General features: G+C 45.3%; 1 protein-coding gene across 1 annotated transcript in view; it reads right to left on the bottom strand.

Annotated features, from left to right (window-relative positions):
* The window catches only part of Clmp (CXADR like cell adhesion molecule), a 108,429-nt gene that overhangs the window by 5,325 nt on the left and 84,765 nt on the right, over positions 1 to 18,339 (bottom strand). Inside the window, exons 3-5 of the mRNA XM_048417070.3 lie at positions 8,475 to 8,676; positions 7,502 to 7,669; positions 5,709 to 5,831 (exon numbers count right to left, since the gene is read on the bottom strand). Coding sequence (XP_048273027.1) covers positions 5,709 to 5,831; positions 7,502 to 7,669; positions 8,475 to 8,676 — 493 coding nt within the window. The remainder of the gene's footprint in view (positions 1 to 5,708; positions 5,832 to 7,501; positions 7,670 to 8,474; positions 8,677 to 18,339) is intronic.

Here is an 18,339-nt window from a genome sequence, read left to right as displayed (position 1 = left end):
GAAGGAAGCAAGGGTAGAGTTAGGATGCTTCAGACTGACTGTACAGGCTGGAGAGGATGGTGAGCGAGCTAGGCCGAACTCAAGGCTTTAAGAGCAGGTACAAGGGGTACCGCTTCTATTTTGAAAGTGTTGTCAACAGAAAGTGCTGTCTCCTCTTGTGCTGCTTATCTTTATAAACTACACAGCCTCTCACTATAAACACTGACCTTTTATCCAATTTCTCCCTGAGACAGGGTCTTAGGTGTCCTGGAATTCACTATGTAGATCAAGCTATCCTCACACATAACAGAAATCCTCCTACCTCTGCCCCACAAGAGCTGGCATTAACAGTGCACACCACCAAGCCTGGCAAAAGATTTTTTTTTTTTAAAGAAATTGGACTTTAGGGGGCTGGAGAGAGGTTAAGCATACTGTCTGCTCTTCCAGAGGTCCTGAGTTCAATTCCCAGCAGCCACATGGTGACTCACAGCCATCTGTACTGAGATCTGATGCCCTCTTCTGGTGTGCAGGCATACATGCAGATAGAGTATGCATATACATAAAATACAGAAAAATAAATAAATCTTTAAAAAATTAGAAAAAAAGTAAAGTGGATTTACGCATGGGTGCCTTTGTGAGTGTGAGCAGAGTTCATAGGACAACTTGCACGAATCTGTTCTTTCCTCCGAGCCTGTGGATTCCTGCAATCAAATCAAGCTCATCAAACTAGGCAGTGAGCACCTACTCATCTCACTGGCTTTGGGTTTACTTTATGTGAACAAATTCAGTTCAGTAATGCTCTTTTCCTTCTGGCCCCACCACCAATACCCAGCTGAATGGATTATCTACTAACAGAAACTGAAGTTGCTTCTTACTTTTTCACAATTAAAATAATATTTCATTAATTTCCATGTGTGCTTGCATACTTTGAAATATCTCTAGAGGATAAATTCACAGAAATGTTGCTGGATACAATTGAATGCATTTTTTTGGGTCTAAATTTAAATGGAATAAATAACAGGCAGAGTGGTACATGTCTATAATCCTAAAATTTGGGAGGCAAAGGTAGGAGAACCTCTGTGGACTTGAAGCTGTTCGTGGCTATATAGAAAGCCTCCTGATACCCTGGGCTGCACAGTGAGCCCTGTCTCAATAATAAATAATATCTATTAATAAAATGCATTAATAGAATGGATTAGTAACCGTGGTATCCTTGTACAACAAAACACTACAGAACAATGAGAATGCCCAGTTGGTGGGAAACACTATTAATTTCAGCTTTTGGGAAGTCGAGCAATGAAGAATGTCCGAATTTGAAGCCAGTATGGCTTTCTAGCAAGTTCAAGGCCAAAACAAGCTACACAGCAAGGCTCTTTCTCAGAAAGATAAAAACCAAGGGCTGAGGATGGAACTCAGTGGCAGACTGCCTGCTTAGAATGTACCAGGCTGCTGGGCAATGGTGGCGCACACCTTTAATCCCAGCACTCCACCCGGGAGGCAGAGACAGGTGGATTTTAGTGAGTTCAAGGCCAGCCTGGTCTACAGAGTGAATTCTTGGACAGCCAAGGCTACACAGAGAAACCCTATCTCCCCAAAACAAAAACAAACAAAGAAAAGAAAAAGAAAAGAAAAGAAAAGAAAGAGAAAGGAAAACTAAAAATAAATAAATAAATAAAAAGAGTGTGCCAGGGTCTGGGTTCCATCCTCCCACACCTTCCTTTCCCCCTAAACCCAGAGAAGCTCAACTCCAATCAACATGTTACAGCTCCGAGTAACAATGAAACAGTGAAGAATTTAAGGCACAAAGTGTGACATAGAAGAAGTCAGCACAATGGACTGATTTCCTGTACTGGGGATCTGAAACAGGAAACTAATCCATGCTAGACTCTGGGCTTAGAGGCAGCAGGAAGCAATGATTGATCTGCGTCCCTGATGCCATTTGCAGGGACACATTGGCACTCTGTCACAGTGTGCACTCAGGGTTTGCGTAGGATTCTCTGAAATTTCACTACACTATATTTTCTCTTTCCAAAACTAAGATTATGACAAAAGGTTCTGGAATTTATACTCTTGCCAAGAATATAAAAGTACTTGGGTTCCCCCATCTCCATTTATTACTTTATTTAAACAATTTTTTTTGTTTGTTTTTTGCTTTTTGCTTTGAAACAGGGTTTCTCTTTATAACCTTGGCTGTCCTGGAACTCACTGTGTAGACCGGGTTGGCCTCAAACTCACGGAGATCTGCCTTCCTCTGCCTCCCAAATGCTGGGATTAAAGGCATGTGCCACCACTGCCCTGTTAAAAAATGACTTTTGAGCATGGTTTCATGTAGCCTAGACTGGCCTCAAAGTATTTTTTTTCAAAGATTTACTTATTTATTATGTATACAGTGTTCTGCCTGCATGTATCCCTGCAAGCCAGAAAAAGGCACCAGATCTCATTACAGATGGCTGTGAGCCACCATGTGGTTGCTGGGAATTGAACTCGGGACTTCTGGAAGAGCAGCCAGTGCTCTTAACCTCTGAGCCATCTCTTCAGCCTTAGCCTCAAATTCTTTATGTAAGAGAATGATACTGAACTCCCAATCTTTCTGCCTTCTCTTCCCAAGTATTGAGATTTTAGGTTTGTACTACCAGGGCTAGCTAAGGAACCATTTTATTGTTGTTTCAACACATAACCTTTCTAAGAATTGGTATTATTCGTGTGCACGTGTCTGTGTGTGTGTGTTTGTGTGGTGTGTGTGTGTGTGTGTGTGTGTGTGTGTTTGATACATGGCCTTGGTTTATAGCCCAGACTGACTCTGAGTTCATGATCCTCCTGACTGTTGAGATTAAGGATAGGTATGAGTTTTCATACCTAGTTGGTACTATTTTTTTCCCCTTTCACTGACATGATAGCTTCAAAGTAAAAAGAGTGGACTTTCAATGGACATGATAGGCAGCTCATAATTTCTCTGTGAAGATCTTGTTAAATTTGTAAGACAACTGATACACGAAAGGACAGAAGTCCAGTTCCTGACCCTTTGTAACCCCAGGACAACTGACAGACTCAGTGACCGCAGAGACCACAGTCTGTGGTTTTTAGAACATTAACTGTTTTGCTGCCTACCCCAGCGATCTTCACAATCTCCAAGTTAAAGTGTCTCTGTCCCTAATCTAAGGTTTCAAGTGCTCTTTGGACCAGTTTTAGCATCTTAACAGCTCCTTCATTAACTAGTAGCTTGTGTGGTGTGGAGGGGTGGGGCGGGGCTGGATATGAATGCCTCACTGCACCCTTCTGTGGAGGTCACAGGACAACTAGAGGGAGTGGGTTCTTCCCACCAGTCAGTCCTGGGCGCAGAGCTCAGGCTATTGGGCTAGCCTGATGACTAGCCCATGACTCACTGCTAGTAAATAAAATACACAGCTCAGGCTTTGCTTCTACAAAATCACTGCCCTTCTTAGCTCTCAAGTCTCCAGAGCTCAAATGACTGCTTCAGGCCAGTCGGCAGTCACAGGGAGCTGTGTCAGAGGGCTAGCATCCGGTATCCAGGTCTGGTGATGGGGGCAGCGCAGATGTGTAACTGTGTAACCTCTCCTGAGGAGAGAGTGAGGAGTGACTTCCTAACTAGGCCACTCTTGAATTTCAGATTTACAGAAACTGAGTGTTATGCCCAGACCTCAGAGTCCCCCCAAAAGCAACAAAGAGTTTGAGTCCCGTATGTAAAAGCAAAGAGCCTTTATTCTTATTCAAATTCAAACTCAGGACTCTGCGTGTCCAACACTTTGGCATGGATCAGAGAGCCCCGGACTTAGTTGGAGTGTTTTTTATTTTTTTTGTTTTTTTGTTTTTTTTTTAAATAAAAGCAGAAGTTGGGGTGAGGGATTTCTAAGGTTCAGGACCCCTGATTGGCTGACATTTGTCTAGGGGTGCCTTAGTGAAGGGGGCGGGGATAGGTGTGCTGGGCCAAGGGTCATCAAGTGATCCTATCTACAATAGTTGGAACGTTAAGAATTTCCTTTGGATGGTCTGTTGCTGGGTGGTCTCAGTTTGTGGTCTTTCTTGGAACCAGTTCCTGCCTTAGGGTAAACTACTGAGACCAGGCCTACTTTCCAGTTGGTCTCTATAGAGCTTGTCTTGGCAGGTGTGTACCAAGCTGCCCTGGGTCCCACAAGAGTCAAAAAATTTTAAGTCACTAAATTTAGGGCAATTTGTTACACAGAAATAAATATAAGTATTCAGGTTGATTCTACTTTGTAACTTGGCTTATGATGCCTTTGTCATCCGGTGTGTGTGTGTGTGTGTGTGTGTGTGTGTGGTGTGTGTGTGTCCCTGCCACAGTGTGTGTGTGCATGTATGTGTGGTGTGTGCATGTATGTGTGGTGTGTGCATGTGTTCCGGCCACAGTGTGTGTGTGCATGAGTGGGGGTGTGTGTGGGGGTGTGCATGTTTGTGGGTGGGTGTGTCCCCGCCACAGTGGTTGGTCATCCCCCAGATGAAAGTGCTCCTGCTGCACCATGGAAGATATTTTGGCAGGCTGCCATTTTTCTGGACTATAAGCTTTAGAGCTGGTTAAGACCGTTGATTGGGCCTGGAGAGCTGGCTCGGCAGTTAAGAACACTGGTTGCTCTTCCAGAGGTCCTAAATTCAATTCCCAGCAACCACAGGGTGGGTCACAATCATCTATAGCAGATTTGATGCCCTATTCTGGCATAAAGGTATACATGTGGATAGAGCCTCCTATATATATAATTTTTTTTTGGTGGGGGGAGTTTCTCTGTAGCTTTTGAAGCCTATCCTTGTAGACCAAGCTGGCCTCGAACTCCCAGAGATCTGCCTGTCTCTGCCTCCTGAGTGCTGGGATTAAAGTTGTGTGCCACCATTGCCCAGCATAAATAAATCTTTTTAAAAAACGACTGTTGGTTGATTTTCTCTCGTCATATTTATTTCTTTATTTTTGTTTTGATAGAGGGTCTCACTATATATCCCTGGCTGTCCTGGAACTCACTCTGTAGACCAGGCTGGCCTCAGATTCAGAGATCCACCTGCCTCTGCCTCCGGAGTGCTGGCATTAAAGGAGTGTACCACCACACCTGGTTCTTTCCTTTTAAAAAAAAATGTTATTATCAAGTGGTCCAAGGTGGCATCACATTCACTATCCTCCTGTCACAGCGTCCCTGGTGCTAGGGTTACAGGATGCATCAAAACACTTGACCCTACTGTTTTGTTTTGGTGTTGGTTTTTTGAGACAGGGTCTTATATAGCTCTGATTGACTCTAAACTTCATGTGTGTAGTGGAGAATGACTTTGAACTCCAGATTATTCTGCCTTTACATTTTAAACTCGGGGATTATATGTGTGTGTATCTCTAACCTTACCCAAGTCTCTCTCTCTCTCTCTGTGTGTGTGTGTGTGTGTGTGTGTGTGTGTGTATAGGAGCATGGTGCTGGCTAGCAAGTGCTAGCCCAGTGAGCCAAATTCCCAGCTCCATAGCTCAGAGAACTGGCTAAATTCACATTGGTAGCCATACAACCAGTCAAAATCATGTTCTTCTGGAAATACTTTGACCTTGACCTTACTTTTATCATAAGTAAAACATTTTATACTAAACTGCGATGTAAGAATAAGAATTTTCAATGAAACAAACAACAAACAAAATCCCTTTGGAAAGTTGGGGAGTTAGCTCCGTGGTAGAAGGCTGGCTCTCACGCCCGCGGTGCTGGGTTTATCTTCAACCCTGAGATACTCACACTGCACAGTCACTCGTACCACACAGCTCTCCTTGCCAGCCTCGTTGCCTGCTGTGCACTGGTAGAGCCCAGAGGAGGCCATGGTGAGATTCTGCAGCAGCACTCGGCCGGGGTTGTTGTAATCTATACAAGCAGAAAGCAGGATGGTAAGTCTCCTCCACGACAGGGTCTATATTGTTTACTGTCGCGCATCACTGATAATGCCAAATGGGATGGAGCGACAGAAAAGATCCTGTTTTAAAACATGGGAAATGGGTAGATACTATTTTAATATCTAACAAAATTACTTTAATTTAATATCAAGAGTTATAAAAGATTGGGATCAAAGGGCTTGGTGGTTATTTGAGAGGGTGGAGCAGGGGAATCATCCATTATGGCCTAACAGGCTGCAGAGGGAGTTCAAGGCTATTCTGGGCAATTGCCTGAGATTCTATCAGAGGCGGGTGGGGAGCATGTACAAGGTCCTAGGTCCAATCTCTGGTGCAGAGTCAGAAGGAAAAAAAAAAAAGATGGTGAACAGTCAGTGAATCCTCACTCACTACTTTAGATACAGTAGTTTATGTGGTCTATTTCCCCAACTTTCATTTTTATGACATTTGAAGAAAGAAGTAGGGTTTTGTTGATCCAGTTTACAGGTGAGAAAATGAAATTCAAGAGATTTAACAGTATCCAGTCATGTTGGTAAGTCCCTATAACCCAGCATATGGGAGACAGAGACAGCATAGTCCAGAATACAAGACCACCCTTGGCTATGTAGTATGTTCTCTGTCGACCTGGGCTTTATGACAACCTGTCTCAAAAAACAAACAATAGTAGCAAGAAAGGTTCACACTGAACATGGTGGTAGCCTATGCTTGTAATCACAGTTCCTACGAGGTAGAGGCTAAAGGATCAGTTGTTCACGGCCAGCCTGGCCTACAGAAGATCCTACATCTGATCTTGGCCAAAGATTGAGAGTAGACCTCTGCTGGTTGGTTTCTGATCGTCACTTTGACATCCCTGGGAAGAAATTACATTGGCCTCTGGGTGTGTCTGTGAAAGACTTGATCAATAGTGATGGTTGATGTGGAGGAAGGCTCAGGTAACTGCAGGTGGCACCATCCCTAAGTGGGCGGGCCCAGACTGTGTAAGAAAGCTAGTTGAGCATATTTAGAGAGAGAGAGAGAGAGAGAGAGAGAGAGAGAGCAAGATGGTAAGCAGTGTTCCTAACCCTAACCTGACCCTAACCGGGGAATGGTTCCTGCTTGTCGGTTGGTTGTTTGTTTTTCGAGACAGGGTTTCTCAGTAGCTTTGGAGCCTGTCCTCGAACTAGCTCTTATAGACCAGGCTGGCCTTGAACTCACAGAGATCTGCCTGCCTCTGCTTCTGGAGTGCTGGGATTAAAGGTGTGCGCCACCACTGCCTGGTTGCCCGCAGGTCCTTGTCTTCACTTCCTGCCTGACATCTCAAAGATGGATGTAACCTGGGAGCATAAGACAACACAAACCCTTCCCTCTCCTCGCTGCTTTTGGTCATGGTGCTTTATCACAAGAGCAGGAAAGCAATCTAGGACAGGATGCTATATGAGACCCTGCCTCGAAAAAAAAACAAAAACAAAAAACAAAACAAAACCAAAAACCCCAGATCAATCCAAACCAGAGCAAAGCAAGTCATTGACAACCACACAGAAAGGAGATTCCTCAGCCTGGTCAAGGGCATCTGGCATGCTGCTGGCCCGGCAGACCGGCAGATTTGGAAGTCGTGGCCACTGTATTATATTTTTGGCCCCGAGGATGGACATGAAGATGACTTACCAATTCTGGATCTGGGCGGCAGGTGTTCATCCTCCCCCTCCTTCTCCCGGATCCGCTGCCAATAATACACAATGGGCTTCGTGCCCGAGGCCGACTCACACTGCAGCGTCAGGTCGCTACCCTCTGTCAGTTCTCCTTCCAGCTCACACTTGGGCTTGGATGGTTTCACTGGCGAAAAAAATATTTTGAAAATGTGACCTTTCAGAGGTTCTCCTAATGCCAGAGTCAGAGGAAGAACTACACCCCACGAGGCCGTTTATTTAGCCACCCATTTTGCCCACTTTTGTTCGACTTCACCTCCTCAAGCCCAGTTGTCCTCTCCCTTGGCCTCTCTCCCGGGCATCCCTTAGCTGCTACCAGCAGCGGAACCCGCCATGCCTCAGAAAGCCCCATGCCATGTTTCAAAAAAACAAACGCTGTTATTTATCTGGAATTTTAGGAAAGTTAAATATAATTCTAACTGATATTGGAACAAGAATAGAAGATCAGTAGTTTGGAAGTAATTATTCAAATAGTCAAAGGAAATTATTCAAATATTAGAGGGTGTTTACATTTTATAATGAGCTACCTGGGGGAAATCATAATTATGGGTCAACAAGGCGGCTCAGTAGGTAAAAGCCCTTGCTGTGTGAGCCTTGAGTCCTGAGTTCAGTCCCCAGCACCAACAGTGGAAAGAGGGAAGTGAGTCCTGAAAGTTTCCCTCTGACCTTCGCACGAAAGCTATAGCACACACATGTATACACACACACACACACACACACACACACACACAGAAAGTTATAATTATGTTTTCTTCTCTCATTATGGCTAAAATCTCCAACATAAATGTTTCTTTGTAGGAACTGGACCTACTGATGTCTAAGTGTGCACTACAAGAATTAAAGAGGTGATTTTATTACCATCTGCAGCTGGCTATGCCCTCCTCGTTGATACCTCATAAGATGCAGGCATTTATCTTGGAGTCTGACCTTACCTAGGACTTTTAGGATGACGTGGCTCCAAACGTAGCGTCCTGAGTTCTTCACCTTGCAGGTGTATCGGCCTTCATCACTGGGCTTCAGAGGCTCAATCTGCAGGGAGGCATCTCCTGCCAGGAAGTTGGAAGCAAAGGCCACTCGGCCCTTCTGTTCCTCAGTCAAGTTATTGTAGACATGGCGACTGGAGTAAGTGATAACCTGGGGAGACAGAGACAGAATCAAGGGGCGGGACTCTTCACCTTCTCCTTCCGCTGTCAAGATGAGGAAAAGGGCCAGGTGTGGTAGCGCATAGCTAGAAACCCAGCATTGGGGAGCCTGAGGAAACAGGATCACAGGTTCCGGAACAGGCCAGCCTGGGCTACAAAACAAAATCCTGTCCAGAGAGAGAGGGAGGGAGGGAGGGGGAGAGGGAGAAAGAGAAGAAGAGAAGGAGGAGGCGAGGAAGAAAGGGACTATTCCCATTGACACAAAGCAGGCAAGTTTGGGCTGATTCTAAAGACTCTAGAGATTATTAGAAACTATAATATATTTGCTTAGGCTTTGCTGTTCCTTCTAATAATAATATTTTATATTTACCTGTGTACTAGTAATTAATTAATTATTTTAGGCAGAGTTTCCCTGTGGTAGACCTGGCTAGTCTGGAACTCACTATGTAGACCAGTCTAGTTTCAGACGCATAGAGATCCATCTGCCTCTGCCTCAAGAGTGCTGGGGCCAAGGGTGTGCACCACTACACCTGGCCTGTGCAGCTTTTGTTTATAAAGTCCTAACTGCTTCGTTATAAAGCCCTAATTGCTTCCTTAAGTACTCGGAACTACTCCATTTTGAGTTGCTTGAGTGTGGTCAGCTATACACACCCTGAGCTTAGTGTTTCTGTAGGGGTTCAGGGTAGGTGGCACCCATGGTTGCCTCTGAAAAGAACTGAGAAGAAAGGGTGAGGATCAGGCCAAAGCGCACCCTTCCCAACTGTAACCTTTTCTGTCGTCTGCATTTTCCTAACACTTGAATGTGATCTCTTCAAAAAGTGCACTCATCATAAACCTCAAAAAAAAAAATACATGACTTCATATAAAAAAACAGGATAGTCAAATCCTGTACAATAAAAGAACTTCTGGAGGCATCACCAGCCCTGCACTCAACGGCTCAGGCCATCTTTATTTATACCCAGAGATTTTCTTACCAGGGTTACATGAACAGCTTTTTAACTGGCTTCTATTTTTGACATTAAGAAATACATCACAAGTTAAGGATACATCGTGATCATTATGAAAGCCCCCATTGTTCCCCTTTATACTTCCCCAGTACACCTTCCCACACCCTGCATGACCTTATTCTACACACAGAGTTCAGCATTTTTGCAGGCTTAACTAAATATCGAGCCAGACGCATCCTGCTCTCACAGCGCTTATGCCAGCTGGCAGCTACTTGCGGTTACAAAGTCAAGAAATAATAGATATGGGAACTGGAGAGATGGCTCAGTGGTTAAGAGCATTGCCTGCTCTTCCAAAGGTCCTGAGTTCAATTCCCGGCAAACAACTTGGTGGCTCACAACCATCTGTAATGAGGTCTGGTGCCCTCTTCTGACCTGCAGACATACACACAGACAGAATATTGTGTACATAATATATATATATATATATATATATATATATATATATATATATATATAAGAAATAATAGATATGGGCACAATGCTTTGAGGACAACAATATCCAAACCCAGATAATACTTTCGGATCTAGAAGATATGCTTTTATTACAGCTTTTTCAAGAGGGTCCCATGTCTCAATCTCTCTGTGAAAGCAGACCTTGACTAAGGACTCTTTTTCCCATCTTACTATGCCATACTTCTCCCACCAATATAAACTCCCATGTATGGTAAAGAGGGATCTATCCATCCCATATTTTACATTGCACTATTCCCATCAGAATATACTGGGCCCTATCATTGATTCTATATGCTTGGTACACAGGCAGCTTACTCCAACAGTTGGCACTATGTGCATTGCTGAGGCTTTTCCCCAGTTCTGTCTGTGTCTGCATGCCTCGCTATCCTCTCCAGAACTGTGAGGCGTGGTTAATGTTCCAAGTGTTGCCTTCTCGTATGCACATAACTATCTCTACTGAGTCAGAAAAGTTCCCAGAATCAGGCGCTGTAGTTGGTAACTCCAGAGAAGAGATTTGAGAAACATTAGCCCCCTGTTGAATCTTAGGGGAAAATATCTGAGAAAGAGCAGACTTTCCAGGGGAAATCACAGCTCCTGCATGTGTGACTGACAAAGGAAAACTAAAAACCGCCCAAAGAATCAACAATATAACGAGAGGGAAAATAGCCTGCAAGCTGCACAAATTTTGCAAATCTTACTTTGTCCTGTGGACTGCTGGTCCCTGTTATATGAGACTCCGTTTCCACAGGTGCCTTACCCCAAGGAAATAGGTTAGACAGGTGGTCATATGCTGATCGGAGACTAGGCTGCATGGCTCCCCCGACTGGGTTTATTACCTCTCCAGGTTGAGCTATCTCGCCGGTCAGTCTCAGTAACCTGTTCTGTTCTCGTAGAACTTGAGAACGCAAGGCCAGGAAGATGGTTCAGTGGGCAAAGTGGTTTCAGCTCAAGTCCTGTGCTTCAGGGCATGACACTGACGACCCCAACGCTTCCAAAGGATGTGGGTTCAATTCCTGGCACTCACATGGCAGCTCTTAACCATTTGTAACTGCCGTTCCAGGGGATCTGGTGCCCTCAGACAGACACACACGCAGAGAAAGCACCAATGTGTATAAAACAAATAAAAATATATGTTTTAAAAATTTAAAAGTTACTTAGAGAAATCATATTTCTCCCACAAAACACGTGAACTGGGCATTTTTGTTTTCCCAGTTACGGGAAACACATCTTAGATTTCCCTAAGAAAAGAAAACAATCCCCTACTAGTCAGTGCAGTCTGCCTGCCTGCCAGCCTGCAGGGTTTTGCTCTTTCCCTGGATCGTCCTTGCCATTTCTGTGCCAGGCTGAAGGAGCCGCCAAAACCTCAGTCCTCTAACTGCAGTTCTGCCATCCTGTTTGGTTCCGACACCAGCAAAAAACGGAATGACCGTTTCCCACCAGACATGGAAAAGCCACTCAGATGCGCAAAACCCTTGTCTTTATTTCCATCACAATTGAGTGAGATTAACGAGGAGAGGAACATAAATACAGAATACATTTCCTTGGGTTTACTCAGAACACAGCAGGAAGGATGTGCCAGAAATGTCAGTGGTCTTTGAATCTGAAAGATAAGCAGGCTAAATAAGGGGCGAGAGGCAGAAGAGGAGAGCGGTCCAGACCCACAGAACCGACGGCCCTGGGGTAAGCCCGGAAGCATATGGGGATCTCCCGGGCACATCTCTGGACACAGCTGTTCCTAGTTGTGTCGCCCAAGCGCCTTCACCCAGCCCCAGCCCTCTGTGACTGCAATGCCACCCGTCAGAGGCTTTCCTGGAAAGAGTTAAAGCTACCAGTAAGACATCCATCCATCTCTCCACTCTGTCCAAACTCCTCAGCGCTGTCGTCAAGACATAGAAGCTTAGTAAAAATTTGCTGAGTTAAAAAAAAAAATATGCAGGGGGTGTGCTGGAAAGATGGTTCAGAGGTTAAGAGCACCAATTGCTCTTCCAGAGGTCCTGAGTTCAATTCCCAGCAACCACATGGTGACTCACAGCCATCTATAGTGACATCTGGCGCCCTCTTCTGACCTGCTGACATACATGCAGGCAGAACACTGTATCCATAATAAATAAATAAATGTTTAAAAAACTGCAGAGTGTGGTTTGGGCAGTATATGAGGCCACCGGCAGTGGGGCCAGGATCTAATTCTAATGCATGAACTGACTTTGTGGAGCCCACCTTGCTAAGGCTAGGCATGGGGTGGGGGTGGGGCGGGAGGGAGTGTTTTGGTCCGGTCTCAATGAGGAGATGGGATGGACGTAGTTGACTTCCCAGGGGTGGATGAAGGGGTTGGGGTGAGGGGAAGGTGGGTGAGCAGGAGGAGAGGAGGGAGGGAGAATTGGGATTGGCATGTAATAAACAAACAAATAAATGTAATGAGTGAATAAAATGCAGGGAGAGAGAGAGAAAGAGAGAGAGAGAGAGAGAGAAGATAACTTTCTCAGAGCTTCTATGTCAGACATCGCCTAGCACAGAGAAACCAGAGAGAGGCAAGGCACAGCTCCTACTCTGAAGAGCTAGCCCACGGTCTTGGGGAAGAGACAGCAAAGAAGGAGAGGCTACTAAACACTGTATCTTATTATATTTGTGTTTATCCAGTACTGTCCTCTTACCTTCACATACCAGTACTGTGGGGGCAGGTGTGGGCATAGACCTGTAATCCCAGCATATGAGAGACTGAGGCAAAATCTAGCAATCCTGCTGCCTCAGCATCCAAATAATTGGGACTATGTATAGGTGCACACCACTATACGTGGAGTGAGCTCATTGCCTAGGTCTGGCTTCTTTCTGGCTATGGTGTGTTTCTGACCTATCTCATCAACGCTACAAAATGCTGTCAAGTCAGCCTTACGAATGTGAAGCGCACGTTCGCTCCTTTGGTTCAAAACTCTAATGGCTCCTTATGCCTTTGAAAGATGACCAGGCTCAGCCTAGGGGTTTCAAAATCACCACCACACTACTCTCCTAATGTCCTTCCCAGTTGGTCCATTTCACAGGCCTGAGGACCAACCAGCAGCTTGCTTGGCTCCCCTGTCATCAATATGGGTTGTGCTTCTTGTGTGGCCCACCCTGGCCTTGGCTGACTGCAATGCCCTACCAAGGTAATTCTCCTTTCTCTCTCTCTCCTCATAAAGAAGCCTGTTCATTCTTTGCAGTTTGGAGTCAATGTTAACTTCTCGTGAAACCTTTCCTACGGTGACAGGCTGGGAAGTGTTCCTACACTCTGCTCTCACCCATGGGATTTCTTTGTACCATTTTTTTTAAAATTCATTTTGGGGACTGATCCTGGGGCCTTGTGCATGTTGAGCACAAGCTGCCACCAAGCTACACTTCAGTCTTAACTATTTTCCTTTGAGGAACAACTGTGAAAGACTTCAGAAACGGGTGGACAGGTCGCTGGATGTACTTTGTATAATGTTGGGCACATTCAGGGGAACCCTGTACGGCTGTCTGATTTTATGTCCAGCTGTGAGCTTTAGCTGGGGACTTACCAGTTCTGCATTCAATAGTTCTACACTAAAATCATACCCTGAGTCAGGTAAAGTGGTTCATACCCACAAACCCAGCACTTGGGAAGCTGAGGTACATGAGTTTGAGGATAGCCTGGACTACAGCATTACCTGGTCTTAAAACAAGACAAATCCACACAGCCTCTGCTTGGTACGATGCTGGGAATTAGACAACACAAAAGAAATAAGTGTGAAGAAATTAAAGGATAACTTCTGAAAAAGAGGTAAGACTGTGACCTGTGACAGGAAAAATGGTACGGTGTCAGGGATTTTTATGCTGCTCACGAAGTGACTGAAAACCAATAAGGAGAGAAACAGACGTGGTAACAAATGCTTATAATCTCAGAGCTCAGGATGCCAAGGCGGAACGATCACTAGTTTGTAGCTAGCCTGGGCTACCAAGCAAGTTCCAGGCTATGAAAACTGATTGGTTTCTCTGTGAACAACAGTGGCTTTCATTGCTGTAGCTAAGAAATGTTATCGTAGGAGCTGGGCGGCGGTGGCGCACGCCTTTAATCCCAGCACTTGGGAGACAAAGGCAGGCGGATCTCTGTGAGTTCGAGGCCAGTCTGGTCTATAAGAGCTAGTTCCAGGACAGCTAGGACTGTAACACAGAGAAACCCTGTCTTGAAAAATAAAAAACAAAACAAAACAAAAAGAAAAGAAAGAAAAGAAAAGAAAAGTTACTGTCGCCCTCCAACTCATGACTCTCCTGCCTCAGACTCATAAGTCCTGGGTGCTGCCAATACCTAGCTCCGATGTTGCTTGATTCTGGTGTCCTTGGCAATGATCATGGACTCTTCTCCTTCAGAAGTGCCTCTCTTCTTATTTTTGCTCAAGAAACATTCACATAGGCTGCCTTTTGTGTACAGCCTTTCCTGTCCCTGGTTAGTATAGGACCCTGAAACAGGTTTTTTTTTTTTTCTTTTTCATTTTTTTGAGACAGGGATTTTCTGTAGTTTTTGGTGCCTGTCCTGGAACTAGCTCTTGTAGACCAGGCTGGCCTCGAACTCACAGAGATCCGCCTGCCTCTGCTTCCCGAGTGCTGGGATTAAAGGCGTGCGCCACCACCGCCCGGCTTTCTTTTTTTTTTTTTTTAAGACAAGGTTTCACTATTAATTCCTGTCTGTCCTGGATCAGATTCACCTGCTTCAGCTCCTGAGTGCTGGGTTGAAAAGTGAGCACTACCACACCTGGCTACTTGGATTTATTGTGTGTGTGTGTGTTCTGTGTGCTGTGTATAGGTATGCATGCACATGCACACGTGACTTGTAGGCACACAAACGGGTATGTATAGAGGTCAGAGAACAATCCGTAGGAGCAGATTCTCTGTTTCCACCAAGTTGGTCCCTGGGATCAGACTCCGGTCAGCAGGCTTGGCAGCCATTGCCTTTCCCCACTGAGTCATCTGGCCAGCCTGATTATCTTAATTGTAGAAAAAGGAAGTGATGAGAGTAAACTGTATATTGTCATCTGACAGAGCAATGGAAGTCGATCCAACCCTTCCGCAAATAAACAAAAGAAGTAAATGAATGAATTACAGCTGTCGCACGCTGTGTTTATGGAGGTCCCGGAGGATCTGGGTCAACTCGTTACAACTTGTGTGGACCGGATGAATCCGCCACACAGTCTGGCCGCTCCTCTGCTGCGCGGCCTGTGAAGCAATTGCAAAATTGCTTGTCTGTTTCATTTGTATTTATTTATCTCTGTGTTTGTGAACGCTAAGGCACATGAGTGGAGGCCAGAAGACAGCTTGTGGAAATGAGGTCGCTCCTTTCACCACGTGACTGAACTCAGGTCGCCAACCCTGGCCATGAGTACCTTTACCCTCTCAGCCATTTTGGCACCTGGTTTCTGTTGTTTTCCATCTGGGATTTCCTTGCTCAAAGTCAAAGGGAAGAGGAAACGGTGATGTGTAAGTGGTTAGCATAGGAACTGGACAACTTCTGTTTTCTTTTTTTCCTTCTTCTTCTTTTTCTTTTTTAAATATGCATTGGTGTTTTTGCCACGGATGTCAGGTCCCCTACAACTGGAGTTACAGACAGTTGTGAGCTGCCATGTGGGTGCTGGGACTCAAACCCGGGTCATCTAGAAGAACAGTCAGTGCTTTTAACCCCCGAGCCATCTCTCCATCCCCCATTTTGATTTCTTAATCTGAGGAGAACATAGAGAAAAATTCTGCTGTATTCTGCCGACTAACTTTTGGAAGCGAATGGTCAATCTCCCTTTTGAAGTTTATCCAACCTTAGGATGAAGGAAAAAAGTGCTTGAATTCTTTGGCTATACTACCAAGACTGCGATTCACGAGTTCCCGGGACTACCTACTCACTCCCAGATGTTCCCTGCCTGTTCTGAGCGTCCTAGACAAAAGAGACAAAAACATTTCTCAAGTTGAAATGCAAAGCTAAAGTTGTGATTTGCGTCACGGCTTAGCCCACTTCGCACAGCAGTCTATTTCAGCCTTGCCGTCTCCTCCCAGCCTCCCTCAGCCCCGCTCTCTTCTCAACGCCCTGGAAGCTTAAAGTCCTGGCAGCTGTACCCACTATTTCTTTCTTAGCTCTATCTTGAGATCCCTAAGTACACGTGACTGTGGTTTAAATGATTGTAAACCGGGTGTGGTCGTGAATGCCGGCAGTCTCTGCCTGCAGGAGCGTGAGGGGGTAGGAATGGGAATTTAAGGCCAGTCTGGGATAGACAAGTGAGATTTAAAATAAAAATGTTTTTAAAATTTTCTTTGCGTGTGTGTGCTTGTGTCTGTGCATGTGTGTGTGTGTATCTGTGTGTGCGTGTGTTCGTGCACTTGCTAAAGCACGATTCAAGGGGAGGAGGAGAAGTGTGAGGAGGAGGTGGGGGAAGGGAAGCCTTCATTGGATAGTATGAAACTATGCTTGTTTATAGTTGAGGTTCTCTTAAATTAGTGTACCTGTGTCAGCGTGGATGCTTTAAAATGAAACATGTCCCCAGAATTCTTAAAATCTTTCTAAAATGCCATGATGTTATTATAGGAACAGTTTTAAAGTCCCTAGTACAGCAGGGGGATCGTCCATGCAGCCCCTCCAGGCTCACATCTTTAACTCCGCCACTCTTGGGAGTTCCCAGCCTTGGAGCCTGTGCTGCTGGGCTTTCTTCAGGAATGTTTGAAGACCTAGACCAGAGCTGCATGTTGTGATCTGTGCCTGTATTTCTAGCACTCGGGGGGCTAAGGAAAGAGGAATTCAAATCTAAGGCCAGTTTGAGTGATGGAGACGCTATCTCAAAAATAAAAACACTGGATGGTGTGGTAGTGAATACCTGTGATCCCCACATTCTTTTTTCTTTTCTTTTTTAAAAATTATGTTATCTAGTGTTTCACCTGCATGTATGCCTGCAAGCCAGAAGAGGGCATCAGATGTGCCCTGGGAATTGCTGGGAATTGAACTCAGGACCTCTGGAAAAGCAGCCAGTGCTCTGAGCCATCTCTCCAGCCCTGATCTCAGCATCTTAGAAGCAGAGCCGAGCAGGATAATTGCCATGAGTGTGAGGACACCTGGGCTGGATAGCAAGACTCTGGCGCAAAGACGCAAACGAAAGTTTTCTATCAGCTTTTTTCTTCTCTCTCTCTCTCTCTCTCTCTCTCTCTCTCTCTCTCTCTCTCTCTCTCCCTCCTTTCCCCTCCTTTCCTCCTCCTTCTCCTCCTCTTCCTCCTCCTCCTCCTTCTCCTCTTCTTCCTCCTCCTCCTCTTCCTCTTCCTCCTCCTCCTCCTCCTCCTTCTTCTTCTGGAAGCTCTTCTTCCTCCATCAAGTCTTGGGGAATGGCGGGGAGGTTCTGGCTTTGTATAGCAATTGCTTTGTATAGCAATCCTCTTAGTTTCACTTAATTCTGTAGTTTCACTTTCTGGAGTTTCATTACCTGCAGACAATCACTGCCCAAAAGCATTGAATGAAAGTTCCAGAAATAGCTAGCACTTGGGAGGTAGAGGCAGGCGGATCTGTGAGTTGGAGGCCAGACTGGTCTACCCAGGACAGCCAGGGTTACACAGAGAAACCCTGTCTCGAAAAAACAAACAAATAAATTCCAGGAATAAACAGTGTGTACAGCTTAAATTGTGCGCAGGATTCTGAGGACTGTGAGAAAGTTTTTGCAGTCCTGCCCCAGCCTGCCTGAGCCGTAACTGTTCCTTTATCCAGCCTGTCCATGCTGTCTAGGTGACTCTCTCCTCAGTCACCTAGCAGCAGGCTGTTCTTAGATAGCTGTTCGGGTATTGTAGTTCTTAAAAATTTGGGTACGTTGAAGAGAAGACATAAAGCCTTCCTTTGGTGAAAAGTCTTGCCTCCATAAGGCAAAATAAACAAAACACCATGCTGAAATAGCTATAGTTCCTGGGAAGTCTTTGCTTGTTCACTGAGACAGGGTGTCATGTAGCAAAGACTGTAGTGCTTCTACTGTTTATATAGCTAACGATTACCTTGAACTTCTGATCTTCCCATTCCCACCTCACGAGTGCTAGAATTACATGTGTGCACTCCCACTTCCAGTTTATTGATGGTGTGGATTGAACCCGGGACTTTGTGCATTCTGGGTAAGGGCTTCATCAAGTGCGTTACCTCCCCAGCTCCATTCCCCTCCTTTCCTTTCAAATTACTGAATGTCTTTTCCCAGAAGCCCCCA

Source organism: Myodes glareolus, chromosome 4 (assembly GCF_982192425.1).
Source record: "Myodes glareolus chromosome 4, mMyoGla1.1, whole genome shotgun sequence".
Taxonomy (NCBI): Eukaryota; Metazoa; Chordata; class Mammalia; order Rodentia; family Cricetidae; genus Myodes; species Myodes glareolus.
The sequence above is the reverse complement of the archived record's forward strand: the minus strand, read 5'-3'. Positions and strand labels throughout refer to the sequence as shown.